General features: G+C 33.8%; 1 protein-coding gene across 1 annotated transcript in view; it reads left to right on the top strand.

Moving 5' to 3' along the window:
- The window catches only part of LOC125682416 (uncharacterized), a 44,498-nt gene that overhangs the window by 17,254 nt on the left and 11,538 nt on the right, over window positions 1-15,706 (top strand). Inside the window, exons 5-10 of the mRNA XM_056157071.1 lie at window positions 970-1,107; window positions 4,841-4,882; window positions 5,827-6,021; window positions 6,712-6,780; window positions 7,082-7,264; window positions 7,352-7,417. Of these exons, the coding sequence (XP_056013046.1) occupies window positions 970-1,107; window positions 4,841-4,882; window positions 5,827-6,021; window positions 6,712-6,780; window positions 7,082-7,264; window positions 7,352-7,417 (693 nt within the window). The remainder of the gene's footprint in view (window positions 1-969; window positions 1,108-4,840; window positions 4,883-5,826; window positions 6,022-6,711; window positions 6,781-7,081; window positions 7,265-7,351; window positions 7,418-15,706) is intronic.

Genomic DNA, 15,706 nt, shown 5'->3' with positions numbered 1-15,706 from the left:
CCATCTATATACTAGTCATCATGGTGACACCTACATGTTGCATATCATTTTTTTCACTAAGCACTCAGCTACACTTGAAATGTATCCTTAAATTAGCTCTCCCTATAGGTAACACGTATATACATGTTTAAAAGGAAAATATAGGAAAATAATGAAAAATTAAACCATACCTATGGAACTTGAAAAGTTCGGTACCAATGGCGTCGATTCGAATATTAGCGCGTGGACATGTATTCCTCCATGTTGAATCTCGTCTACCCTAGTTCACGTCGTTCTGAGATGTTACACATAAAATCCGTAAAAGCATATACATCTTATTTTCTTAATCATATATAATCACTCCACGATTAACGCCATGTTTTTTGTTGTGGTTCAAACGCTATGTTTGTAAATTTGCTAAATAACGACGCTGAATATGACGTCACAATGTACTGTTTACATCAATTGCGTTATATTTCCCGCGTTCAATATATAGGCGGATCAAATGTCCAAAATTAGGATGCTTTGATACAGGTCCGTCCGCGTGCTAACTTCGGGTTGTTTTTGTCCTGTTTTGGATATAGATACTAATGCCAAAACTTTTTTGATTCGCACTCAAACACGGTCACGCCGTAAAACATATTATCACTTCAAATATGGGGTATCCGTGCCTATAGTGCGAAATTGTCCCCTACTACCTCAGTCTAAAGTTTTCAGCAGAATGAAAAGTTAACTCGTTCTCCGTTAAGCGGAATTGTCTATACGGTGAGATAGTTCGAACCAGGTTTATTTCGTAAACGGTACGAACTGTGTTAGCCAATCATAATTAATTGTGGACTATTTGATATGCATGAAATGATCTTCATTAAATTTATTTAAAACATTTTAAAATGTAATAACAATTATACATATACTTCATATTACAGTAAAAATCTTCAGTTTGACATGTATCATATAATTTTGCTAGCATTCATGTTATTGATGTTGTAGATCAAATGTTGATGGTAATTATGCACAGATTTTGAAATACCTCGAAGCGATGCATTTGATGTTTGCTGACAAAGTTCCATCACAAAAGGAAAATGAAATGGTCTGGAGAAAGCTGGATAAATTAGCTCAACATTTCATGTAAGATATATCTATAAATTCATTTTTTTTTAATATTTTGCCTATTCCAAGGACTTATTTTAATCTTATATATATATATATATATATATATATATATATATGTGTGTGTGTGTGTGTGTGTGTGTGTGTGTGTGTGTGTGTGTGTGTGTGTGTGTGTGTGTTTTAGAAGTACAATTTTAAAAACCTGTAAACACTTTTTAGAAATATTTCTACCGTGTTACCAGTCTTCTTCAATCGTGTTTATCTGTCACAGCAACATAACGCAAGATTGCATACACAAAAGTACTATGACGTCACAGCAAGTATTATACTATTGAAAAGTAATGTCAAAGTTGATATTGCCCGAAAACCATTTGAGTCTAATAATGAAATGAACAATACTCACCTGACCTGAACACATCCTAAAATATAAATTATGCGTACAATTAAATATTTGGTAAGTAATGTAGCAAAATTTTAAACTCTTACCTTAGCCTCTGTCTTTGCTCCTCACGAAAATATTACAGCTATGAAAGAGAAACGTACTGTGCCTCAACATATGCTAAATGTGGTGTAATTGAAATGTGGAATTTAAAAGAAATTTACTATATTTGAAATCGCAAAACCTTTCTGAAATCAACAATATCAAAATGTATGACTTTCAACTCTTTACACGACCAATCCTCACGATGAATTAAAGACTAGACTTTTGACATCATTGTCAGTTGATTCTTGAACAAAAATGGAAAAAGGAATTATTCCTATCTACATGTAGCAATCAGTCATCCAAAAATTACTTTGTTAAACACCACTCCGATTCCACGTAGAAGTGCTCTGAAATTGAACTAAAAATCATACTGGAGTACCTCATTAACAATATCTTCGTAGTCTTTGGTGATCAGCTCTTCCAACACACACACACACACACACACACACACACACACACACACACACACACACACACACATATATATATATATATATATATATATATATATCTTGTTGACTGTCTGAGTGATTCGATTAGTGTAGTCGCGGCTGCCAGGCTCAGGAGTCGGATTCAGGGGAAACCAGGGTTAGTGAAAATCAGTTTCGCAACAAATCTGTTTTCTTAAGGTCCTCTAAATCCCACACCGAGAGGCTCATAGAACTTAACGCGAAAACACTACTAACTCAAATACCGAATGGAGAACAATTCCGTATCACTTCGAATGGGCGGATAGTAAAGAAAGATTCTGACCGTCAAAAGTATGGGTCACCTTTTTCTTTTTCAGGGGAGCATGTCAAAGGACGATTTTTGGCCAGTTTTCAAGGAAAATGTCATAAATAAGAAATGGATAGGTTTTCTACTTGTAGTATCATACTTTTCCTTTATACTAAATAAGTATATGGATTAAGAAAACGTTCACTAATCATATATAAACACTGAGTCATTGCATAATATTCCAGGGGTGGTGTCAAAATACCGGTATGTAATGTATGAACTGTCACAAATTCAATAAATCTGATATAGAGCTCAGTATGCAGCTTACGACAACGGATTTGTATATAGTGTATATGTAATGTGCACATTTTGTTTTCGTTTTCATAATCTTTAGCCTTTCTAAATAAATTTAAAAGTTCAAATGTTTGAATAAAAACATACATATTTATATTGATAAGAGACCAAGTACATGACTTATCGAACAGTTTCAAGATAGGATCTAACATGTACTTCAAGTGTCATCATCATTTATAAGATTTTTCTGATGAACACTCTCAGAAACAAAATGGACTTTTATTCAAAATATGTGAATTTAATTACAAAGAAAATGTACCCCAGAGAGGTTATCTAGAATCTAGCATGAAAAGTGAAGTTAACGAACAGTGACCAATCTAAAAAGATATCCCATAATTAAGATAAGGGCAAGCACGAACCCCTGAACATACCAGGTGTGGGATCAGGTGCTTAGGAGGAGTAAGCATCCCCTATTGACAGGTCACACCCGCTGTGGCCCCAATATATTGATTAGATATACGGAATAATACTTAGCCAAAATTAGTATGTAAAAATCGGTCTAACAATTGGTATGAAACACATGCGATAGCTTTTGACCTATTGATAACTCGTTTTTGTAAATTAGATCATTATAACAACAACAGAATTTGCGAAATTCTGACTATACACGAGATTATTGAAATCCATGTAGCATCAAGTTATTTGTCAGCAGTCTGTCTCGATTTAAAATTTGATCATACGCATTACATTTTCTCGCGTATCGAAACACTTTAGAGACATAAAACCATATAATAATTGATAATGGAAAATTGCTACACAAGTATGGAAAATTGACGATGGAAAAGCGGAAGTCATCTCGTTAGTCATTAAGTTAAATGAGTATTGTTGATATTTAAAACGTTGTCGATACATCTAAATGTCGAGTTCCAAACCACAATTAGAATTTTTCTCATGTAGAAGCTTTTGAATAGATTATGCCTCATAAAAATATGTAACCATGTTAACTAATAATGGAACACAATTTGTGTCCATGAGAATTCAAACAGACTAAAAGGAAAACCTAAGCACCAAAGACTACGTAGATATTGTTAATGGGGAACTCCTATATTTTCAGAGTACTTGTGTGGTGAATCGAAGTGGTGTTTAACATGAAATTGTGCTCTTTTGCCAATTTCGGGCAACAAAAGGACACTGAAAAAATAATTGTCTGATGGTTTCTGGTTCTTGTATAGAAACAGAAAAGCTTTGTTATTTTCAGCTTATGCAAATACATATACATATTTTACCAATGAAAGGTGAAGATAACGAACAGTGATCAATCTCATAACTCTTATAAGCAATACAAAATAAAGAGTTGGGCAAACACGGAACCTAGGATAAATAGATGTATAATTCTGTATGTAACCTATATTAGTGCAGTGTATTTAGTGGTAAACATAATATTTTTATAAACGTTTTGCTAATTGAATGCAGATGGCAGATCAAGGTCAATTTCCTATTTTAATTCACATATTAGCATTGGCCTATATAGTGGTGTATTATCAATATGATTATATATAATTCTACATTCTTTTTTTCCTTGACTAATATTCTAATGACTGTGGACTAATATGGTTATTAAGTTTGATTTCATGTATTTTTGAAAGTACGTAGGGGCGTAAAATGCGATGTTTTCGCCAGCGTACTTCATGTTGCTATTAAATGCTTCATAAGAAGTATGCAGGATGAAGCGTTACATTCATTCCCTCATGTATTTTCAAAAATAAAATTCATTTCTTATATTATACATTCTATATATTCATTTCTGTCGACATTCCCAGACATTAAATAGACGGTATATATTTATGACGATTCATACGCACTTTGTTCACATCTGTATCATATTTATGATGAAATAGTTATAATAAGACAATTGATAAAGACATAGAAGGCAAAACCATTGGAAATGTAAATATTGCCAAATATCTAACATTTGGCCAAAATCCCTGGTTTCTTTACTCTCTTAAGTCCTTCATATAATGTGAAGGGAATAGTAACTAAACAATCAAACTTAACAAAATCACCATGAAATTTACATCTTCATTACAATTTAAAATATTTTTGTCATATGAAAGAGGAAAATAATTATAAAGCGTATTTTGACTGGCTTGACCTCAGAAAACAATTTGGTCCCGATGTCCGACAAATTATGTCTTACCCTTGAATTCACCCAGCAAATCTTTTAGAATGCGTTATTAATAATTATCTTTCATGCAGGAAACAACTACGAAAGACAAAGAAGAAATCACCGGAAAAAGTGTAAGTCTTATGAAGAAATCTTGTAACGAGAGAGAGAGAGAGAGAGAGAGAGAGAGAGAGAGAGAGAGAGAGAGAGAGTAAAACCATTTTACTACTTTAGATGCATGATAAGCGTTCATTGGTAGAACAATGCATCTAATGATAATAAAAAAAAATTATCTCTAAAACATTTGCGATTTTTAGATCACCCGAGTAATTGCAGATCAATAGAATTATGTGAGTAACTCAGGTGACCTAATGTTATTGGTCTGCATCCGGTGTCGTGCGTTAACAAATTTGGTATAAAGCATATTTGGGACAGGGGAACATACCAAGTAAGTTTCAGGATTCCAGCACCTCCGGGGACTTAGGAGCAGGGACAAACTTCCAAAAATTTACAATTTTTCAAAATTCTTCTTCTCACCAACCGCACAGGTGTAAGAAAAACTAAATGCATAATTATGTAGAGTGAGGAAGACTCTATCAAAATTGCAAATTTTATTATTCCTGACGTAGATGTTCTGACACCAGGGCGATGCCAAACTTGGTATATAGTTTTTATGTGTGAAACATTTTCTTAACTGCTATTGATACTAAACTGAGACTAACTGAATATTAGAAAGAACTTGTATATAGCCATTTACCAAAATTCTAAATTTATGTATGTCCCCAGGTCAGGGGTCATTTTGATACCAGGGTGAGGCCAAAATATTACTAGTAAGTAAATGTCTTTATCATTTGAGATACTGCTTTAATTTTGCTCATAATATATTTTAAAAAACCAGTTATGGCTATAAAAGAAAGAGATGGGCCAAAACTTGTGATTTTGCAGTCCCAGGGGTAAAGGTTCCAAGTTTGGGGTCAATATCGTAGTAAATTATTGATTTCGTAGCCCTTGGGGCTAGTGATTCCTTAAAATAATACTCAGTTAACGATAAGGTCTATGATCCTCTTGTTCTTTATAGAGAGGCAGCCTTTAAATCAAAGGTTTGTGAGAAAATAGTGGGCGTTTTGAAAGACAGTGTTAATGTCGATGCCATTGACCCACCTTTTGAATCGGAAGAGTACGACGAGGAGCAGAAGAAACAACTAACATTATGGTTTGAATCAACGAAAGCGTTACTAAAGGAGAAAGTGAAAATTAAAGCAGACATTGATCGGTAATATCAAAGTACAATTTTCATTTTAAGTAAAATAGCTTGATGGTCGTAAACTTATTACAGTATTTTGATAAAACAGTAGAATGTTGGTCTTCAATAAACGTAGGCAATGCCATTTCTTCATACAATGCTAAGATATATATATATATATATATATATATATATATATATATATAAAGCACAAACAAACAATTATAACACCCAACCTTACGTTTACCCCTAGGATCTAAACGATACATGTGAAAATCAATTAATTAATATATAAAGCACTAAATAATCACAACTAGGTACTGAAAATTTTCGCCCCAGCCCGGGGTCGAACCATATATATAATTTCATAATCTCATTGCTTTGGAAGTTTTCCCTATAAATTTATCTGATTTCTGTAATTTTCAAGAAGAATTATATTTTCATTCACAGTGTATCATTCTTGTTACCAATGTAGATTATTGGTACTTGTCGTTTTTTCGTGGTGTGTGTTATTTGTTTATGTAATATATGTCGCTTGATAAAGACGCGGGTTGCGTCGAAAATTTGAGTTTTTAATAACCAACAGTGTCGTGACCTTTTCAGTGCGCTTATATATATATATATATATATATATATATATATAATAGAATAGAAATGTAAACGCATTACATATACTGTTTCTTATCAATTAAACGTATTTTGCATTATATTCATATTTAGGATTTTGAAGGAAGACCAACAATACAAAACCAAAATAAAAAAGTTAGACGATGAAGTTGCGAATCTGAAGTGAGCATTGTAGTTCTTGTTTCAATGGTTTTCGGCTGCCTTTGCAGATATAGCAGAATTGTATTGTATTGCGTATAATTATAGGTACCCAATGCATTATAACACAAATTGAAAAAAAAATCCTTTGGAGTAGAATGTGTATTGTTTACAATAGACTTAACATGAATCTTTGAATATGTATAATTTATTTTTAGATTAATTCTATATTGATTTTAAAAAACAACACTCTCCACTAGAACTTCTTTAACATGTTCCTTATGGGATAGAAGTATAAATGTAAGGTAATAATATCCTCTTGTAGAAATACTCACAAAGGCGAAGTTCAGAACTTTAAAATAGCCATGGAAGTTGTTCTTGATGATGAACGTACTACAGACGAATGGATAAGAGAGGACACAGAGAAGAAGCAGGCGATGGAACAGTGGTTTAATGATCTTCATGAAAAGATTTCAGCATTTAAATCGGCAAGATCAAATGAAAAAAGGTATTTACTTTTCGATTTCTTGGCTGTCACGACAGATCACTTGCCTTCAAATAAATAATAGAAACTGATATTCGATTTGCATTTCAGGGAGATTAAGGAGGCAGAAAACAACATACGTATTCTGGAGAAGCAACTCTATGAAGCAAAACAAAGGTAATAGTATAGATATAAGATTCTATGCATACTCTTAAAATTATTTTTTTTTAATTTGCTACCAATGGAATATAATTAGAATTTTACAAGAACATAAATACTTCTATATATAAGTCCTTTTGAAATAATAAGAATTGATATCAAAACATACATACTGAAGTGTATATCATATAAAGTCAAATTTTTATACGCGTGCAAAGGTTTGAATTTATCACCATTTAGAGTACACAATAACAGCATTTGCATGCGACTTGTTGAGAGTATATTGACTTAGATATTAAAGCTGACACGAATTGATAAATACATAAACACTCCTATCTTACCTGCCATATTTCTAACAGGTAGACTAATTTACTCTACAAAGCATGTTTTAAAAAACGTGATTTAATTTATTTCTCATTCCTTATAAATTTCTATAGGAGATGTGCACTGGTCAAGTCCACCTAGAAAAATCACTCGGGTGTGACAAACACATTTGGGGTATATACGGGTAGAATAAATTAGGCTACCTGATAGAAATATGCATCAAGTTTTGCTCAAAATTACAAAATATTTACTGTATACTTGTATACTAATGAAAACATTCTGAACGTTTAGATAATTTTGACAAAAATGCGAAAAAGATTTTCTTGCATACTTTCAAATACATGCAAGTATTTGCAGTTTCTTATGAAATGAAAGCAGAGAAATCATTTACCAATTACATACTTGTTACCGGGTGATAACTCAAACAAGTATACCGGTCACAAGGATTATTTATCACAATCGCTCAGAATAACATCATTCACAGATCATCCAAATGTTATCCGATAAATATCATCCAAAAGATTCTACAACAAGTAATAACAAATATTAAACATGCACACATTACATATGACACGACATAAAATCACGGACAGACATGACAAAGAAATAATTCCATATTAAGCTCCATTAATCACATAAATAGAATTGTCTTTTCTTCATCAGATCACATCATAAATATAAAATCATGATTAATCAAATTTACTTAATATTATGCATTTAAACTAAGAACCTGTCCAGAACATATAATGTCAAGACAAACATATCAAACACCACCTAAACAATACATAACACACTCTTACCAAATATGTGGTATTAGAATCCGGATGGATCTATAGTAATGTGTAGATCTGGTGTATATCTATTAATTAATACAAACATATATATTACTCAGATTTCTGAAGCAATACACTCATTATGAAATAAATAGAAATAAAATAATCATACTACTCTTACTCTCACTCACTCTATGCATAACATCCTTAACATAATTAGTAAATGACCCGATTAGTAGATTGTAGTCTGTATGTCCAAAGTTTTCAACTAAAGTATGACACAACTGCCCAATTCAATTTCTAAATTCAAACTGAATCTTACACTGACCAAGAACTGTCATGTGACCAATAATTAAGAAACGAACCGATGAACCATGAAAAACAATCCGTAACCAACCTAAACTATAGCTGGCCATAAGGGAAATACTCAAATATTAAAAGTTGTTCAATACCAACTATGGAAACCTGTTTGTGTATTTATTGCACATATTAAGCTGATATTATTTATCGTAAAATTAAAAACACTGAACACATGTAATAATATAAATTAAACATTTTATTATTCCAGACGGGTAAGGATGCTCTACCACATACTCATAGAATGGAATAAGCAGAGAACATAAAATATATGTTATTCGAATCAATTCTTGCAAAATACATCTAGTTTGAATGCAAATGTGGGGTTCTTTTTTTAATTCATCAGGCTCATTAGAACCACCCCACCCCACCCCACCCCCAAACAATGCAGCTTTGTTTTTATTGATATCTAAATCGGAATATAAATTATATAATGTTTTTTCGTGACCATATAGATATTGATGCTACTAATAAAAAAAAATCCCACTTATGTATTATAGTATACTAACATTGTATCATATCAAACAAAACCCCAACACGAATTTTACTGATTTATGAATACTAACATCTTATCGAATACATTTGAATTTGAAATTTTGATGTACAGTGGTATATATGGATTCTAAAGAACTTTTAGTAAACTTGAAATCGCAGAATTTTCCCCAAATCAATAACATTAAAACCTATGACTTTTCAACACTATACACGACCATTCCTCACAATAAATCAAAGACTAGACTTTTGGCATCATAGACGGTTGCTTCTTCGGCAGAAATGGAAAACGGAAATATTCATATCTGGTGATCAGCCATTCAAAAACATACTTTGTTAAACACCACTCTGATTCCACGCACAAGTACTCTGAAGTTGAAATAAAAAAATATGCTAGAGTTCCTCATTGACAATATCTTCGTGGTCTTTGGTGATCAGGTTTTCCAACAGTCTGTTGGAATTCCAATGGGCAAAAATTGTGCTCCTTTGTTAGCTGACCTGTTTCTATAATCATATGAAGCAGAGTTTATTCAAAAACTTCTACGTGAGAAGAAAAAATCTCTCGCTATGACCTTCAATTCGACATTTCGATATATCGATGACGTTTTGTCTATTAACAATAATAACTTTCATTCATATGTCGATTTGAGCTTGTTCTCCGTATAGTCAGTTTTTAAATCGAGGTAAGCTACTGACAAACAAGTGGATGGTACAGGGGTTTCAACAGTCTCGATTGAAGTCAGCATTTCGCAAATTCTATGGTCGTTATAACGATCTAGTTCGTCCATACAACCCATCATTGGGTCAAATGCTGTCTGACGTGTTTCATACCGATTGTTAAGCCGTTCTTGGCACACTGATTTTGACTGCGGATAACTCCGTTTACCTGAACAGGATATAGGGCTCACGGCGGATGTGACCGGTCGACAGGGGATGCTTACTCCTCCTAGGCACCTGATCCCACCTCTTTTGTGTCCAGGGGTCCGTGTTTGCCCCACTATCTATTTTGTATTGCTTGTACGAGTTATAAGATTGATCACTGTTCGTTATCTTCACTTTTCATCCATTGGGCCAGATCTACGAATTGAAAATATTTATGAATTACACTAAAGTCTGAAAGTAATCATTATGGCATGTTACAGAAGCATTAAAACACATATGCTATAGTCCTTCAATGCATGCATGCAATATTTCTGAATACATGTACTTGTGTACTCGTGAATGAGTTCTTACGCTTAAAAAATATCTTGGTCTGAAAGGGAAAGGCAACCTTAACCACATTGTTGCTTCTATGAATTAAGTATTACTTACCGATATCGTAAATGACAGTCTATAATCCTTGATTAACAATTAAATCAATATTAATCTATCATATCTTTTTAATTACCCGCCGCTAAGAGAGCAGTCATTGAAGTTTAATTTATGACGTCCGTTTCGGTTTATTTCATCAGCAGCACTGTGAACATGGCAAGTTACGAACAGTTTAAAAGTTGAAGCCCGTTCTTTAACAAGAAATTAAGAGATGTTCAGTCGAGTTGCAGATCAGGCGGACGGTACATGTTTCTTCATACAAAGTCTTTTCTTTTTAGATGACTTGGTTGGGTCTTTAATTAAAAACTTTTTTCACATCTCCCTTTCGCATTAGTGTAATTAACTGCTTGAGAGAAATACATCGACCTATTTACAATGTATTCGTAAAATTTACCACATGTATATCTTTGATGATAATCAAAACCAGAACAGACGGTGTGACGTAAAAAATTGATTTTTGTGGTCTTGAATACAAAAGAGGTCCACATTATGACAGCTTCTATATATAGCGGGATTTTCAATTTTTAATGTTTTCAAATTAGTACTGAAGCTTATCTAGGCCATATATCAACAGAATAGTATGACAAATCTTTATCATACATGTATGATTAATCCTATTATCATGTAAAACATTTGGGCAGGCATGTATCGCCATTTTTGTGGGGGTGGGGTGGTGAGGGGGGGGGCAACCGAAAAAAAAAATGGAAAATTGGATTCTTCAAAATTTCTTGCCATGCAAAATGATATAAAAAAGATGAACGAAAACAGTTATAAAACAAAACAAAAAATCCAAACTAACCAATATGTTTCGTCCGATGTTCAAAGTCCTAATTCGGGGGCAGTGGGCGGTTTAAAGAGTCTTACTTTGACTGTCTCAATAATCCCCCCCACCCACCCACACACACACTTCATTTTCATCAATCGTTGGGAGTGGAATAGGGTGGTTTGAGTCACTACTATGAGTGCCTCATAATTTTGTTTTATCCAATCTTGGTGGTGGTGGTGGGTGTCTTTTACTATATTACCAAATGTTACGAATATCTGAGCTAATGACGGTTTACGTGGAGACGACCCAAAGAGAAACAAAAATTCTGTAACACTTTACATATTTAATGGAATTAATAATCAAGATACAAGTATGAAAAGATATTGATTGGTATGGTTTGTCACAACTGGTTTGTCCTTCATACACTCCGTCCCTGTGACTTGTTCTACAAGAAACGGTCCCTGGTTTGTCACTACTGTTTTGTCCTTTACACACTCCGTCCTTGCTACAAGACGTGTTCTACGAAGAAACCATCCCTTCAAACACGTCTTACGGGTCCACAGGTCGGACACCACACATAACCGAGCTCCTCGGGATAGCAGGTTTTTGGGAAATCACAAGAAGGAATACACAGGCGGACAGCACCTATTCCAACATACACCAACAAAACACATTATACAACATGAAACAAGTATTGAGCAGGTTGGGAACACTTCCCCTATAGCGAGATATTCTCGCTAAAACGCGATTATCCCTCTCTAGCGAGAGTAAATATATCCCGTACAACCGAGAAAAACACCCGTGGAATACATCTCTTCGTGTTTCACATGAAAAGAAGAAAAAGTGCTAAAATGTGTGATGCTTCTGCAAATATATTAATCAAAACAAAAACACTCACGATGTGTACTGGATTTCAGACTGCTTCTCTCTTACGCAGCAACTTTGATATGAAATTTCTTGACTATGTTGTCAATTTCATAGAAACAATTCGCTTCATGTTGAGTGTGTGTCGCACTTATTCAGTGTTGCACGGGATTTGCCATTATTTTCAATAAAGACGCCAAAAACACCTGTTTATGGTAATGTTTATTTCTCGCTAAAGAGGGATAATCGCGTTTTAGCGAGAATATCTCGCTATAGGGGAAGTGTTCCCAACCTGTTGACGCTTTACACGGCACATTTTAGATAATGATACTGTCTTGGTAAGACATACAAAATACACTAACACTTAGTTACTCATAAGACTCATACATAATGGCCACGTTGCGCATTACCACAAAGAACAAATTTGTAAGTTTATGACCGTATATGCACACCATACTTACAACTTTTAAAAACGTTTCTAAATATAGAAAGTAACTGAATATGTCAAAATAGACATGCTTAAACTAATGAGAAATGCCATAATTGGGTGTTTTAGGACAAATGAATGAAATTAAGAGAAAGTTACGAAGATGGCAGTATAAATAAGATAAATGCCTTACCTCAGAAAAGCAGGACCATCTAACTAAAAATTGTCATCACAGTGCCAGCCATGTGGATAGTAAAGAATTCAATGGTGATACAATTTAGATATAACGAGAGAAGTATATTGACGTCCTTCTCCCTGGACTACCGTGTCCAATATGATTTGTAGCACGGACTGGCGGTTTAAAGGTCCAGTGAACTGAGGTTACAAATGGGATATTTACAGTGATGAAAAACTTAACTGACAGGGGCTCAGTACAGGTTATATGGTACTAAGACTAAAATATATTTACATAACTCATTTTAATGTGACACCAAAACTTTCAAGCTGGGTCAAGGAGGCGTGGTGGTCACCCAACATATCTTTTGTTTGCATTACAAAATAACAAATAATGGACATTGTTGATAAAGGTGGGGGACAGGCCGTCTTGCCACTCCCCTTGATTTTATGTTACTGATAACGACGCAGATAATTACATTTTACTCTACAGCGTATATTAAATTTTGATTTAACATGCAATTAGAGAGTAATTTTGATGATACTGACATTCATATGTACCGTAATAAAAGGAATTAGTAAGTTGTAAGCGAGGAAACCAGCACTTGACGAAGGAATTAAAAACAAACACCCTAGTTTAATTACTGGTAAAATTTGTTGGGTATACATGTAGGTAATTGTAAGCTGATAGGCAGATCGCATGCCCTGGAGTAGAGACATTACCATTTTGACATCCTGTATTCGACGCGTTGAACGTATACACACAGGGTCTTCTACCCCGTGTGTTGTTTTAAGAACACGTACAGCAGGGACCCAACAGGTGTACATATAAACGATGTTCGATTGAAATGAGAAAACAAAAATCTTTCTTTTAGCATAATATAAAATTTACATTTTGTTATTCTTAAAACATACAAAATAATATTTTGTTACTAATAAATTATTGCACCAATTCTCGAAATCTACACAAACACCATTAAAACAGACAGAACATATTAATCTTGCACTCGTACACGGTCATTTGTAGATCTATTTGTATTATTTTTTCACTGTAAAAAATATTAGGACACAGCTCCTAATCCTTATCATTAATTGTAGCATAAAAATACTATTAAAAAACAAAATTAAATGCTGGTTTTTTGTTGTTGTTTTTTTTTTTTTTTTTAAGAATAAAACAATTGGAGGTGTATTAAATATGCTAAATCCTAAGTATATCTGGTTTTAGTAGGTCCCTGATTTTATTTTTCATTTTTCTAAAATGATTTATTTAATATACCGGTATGTAATGCGAGATAGCTGTCCATAAGCAAGCCGTACTCATTTTTTTGCAGACGAATGAAATAGCTCTATGAAATTGTTCTAACAGGTAAATAACAGTACTTCACACCGCGGCGGTGTAAATCTGCCCCGCGATGAAATCCCGTGGAGGGATAGCGCGGGAAGGATTAACATACCGCGGGGGGAGCGCGGTCTAATACGGGATCCGCGATGGCCGTACTGTACGTGATACCTATCAAATCTACCCGCACAGGTAAATCGAAAACACTGATGTGAAGTGAAGCGTAGCAAAACTCGCCCCCTTATATGCATGTACCATGCAAACCCTGATACATATTATAATAACAATAGAATATTTATCTAATATGGCGGATAAGCAGAGAAATATGGCGGACACAGAGAATTCTACTATATTTGTTAATTCATATCAGCTTTAAGACGAAGTCCGAAAATTAATATACCGGTACTCCCATTGGTCGAAGAAAACATGCATTGACCTATATTAAAATAATAAGATTGTTTTATTATAGTTAACTAAACAGTAAAAAGTCTGTGAGTAGTTGATTATTGTTATGTGATTATGTTATAAAACGGTTATAAAATTGATATTGTCTAAAGATAGATGTTTACAAACCTTACAATACAAACAAAAAGAATATCTATAAACTCCATCCTGCTAGAAATAAACTCATTTACCGTCTACGTTTATATTTGTTCTATATTTAGTTTAGTAAGGTGTGAAAGCATTTTATTTCTTATCATTTAATTATGTTTTTTAGATAGAAAAAAAATAGTTCTCTCATCAAAAAGCTTGAATTAACGTTTTTGAAATGTCGCGTAGGAATACCTATACATAATGAAAACAACAACAAAACTGGCTGTGCGTTCAGGTCAGGTTGAGTTACTGTGCAGAATGGTAAATGGATTATACCCCAAATTAAAGGTGCAATGGTTAAAAGCTGAATTAGATTTAAAGGAAAAGAACAAGTGGTGACTGGATGTATGCTGCATTGCGTTCGAGGAGACGTTGAACACTGGTTGTGTCGTAGGAACGGTGGAGTGCGACTCGGTTCCATTTCAATATCAAGTAAAAAGCTTAACACCTCTTCATCTTAGTTGCCCTCCCTGACTGAGCCCATATAACACAGTTCAATTTCATTAATATCTCCTAGATCAAAAGTCGCTGCTTGTTCCGTCATGTTATCGAACTTTAAAAGCAGACGATACATACCGGGAACTCGTGTTTACAATCTGTTTACTTCTACCAGTCAGTGTCCTACGTCATCAAGTTGACTATTCTGCCACGTCATCACTAGGCCTATGTGTGTTCCTTAAATTAATTTGTATTTTATTCATAAATGGTTGTGTTTATTTTTGGTAGCATCAAAAGCATCGTCGCAAACCACGGACTATTAATTGTTTCATTCTATTGAAGTGGTTTGCAATTATGCATCAAACGAATACGTTTTGTTTACAATGCCTGTGTGGAAATTCCTGTTCTATAGAGAGCGCTAAAATGAGAAAGACGCATTCCAGAGAAA

This window comes from Ostrea edulis, chromosome 2 (genome assembly GCF_947568905.1).
Source record: "Ostrea edulis chromosome 2, xbOstEdul1.1, whole genome shotgun sequence".
In the NCBI taxonomy this organism is placed as follows: Eukaryota; Metazoa; Mollusca; class Bivalvia; order Ostreida; family Ostreidae; genus Ostrea; species Ostrea edulis.
This window is presented reverse-complemented; position numbering and strand designations above follow the sequence as displayed.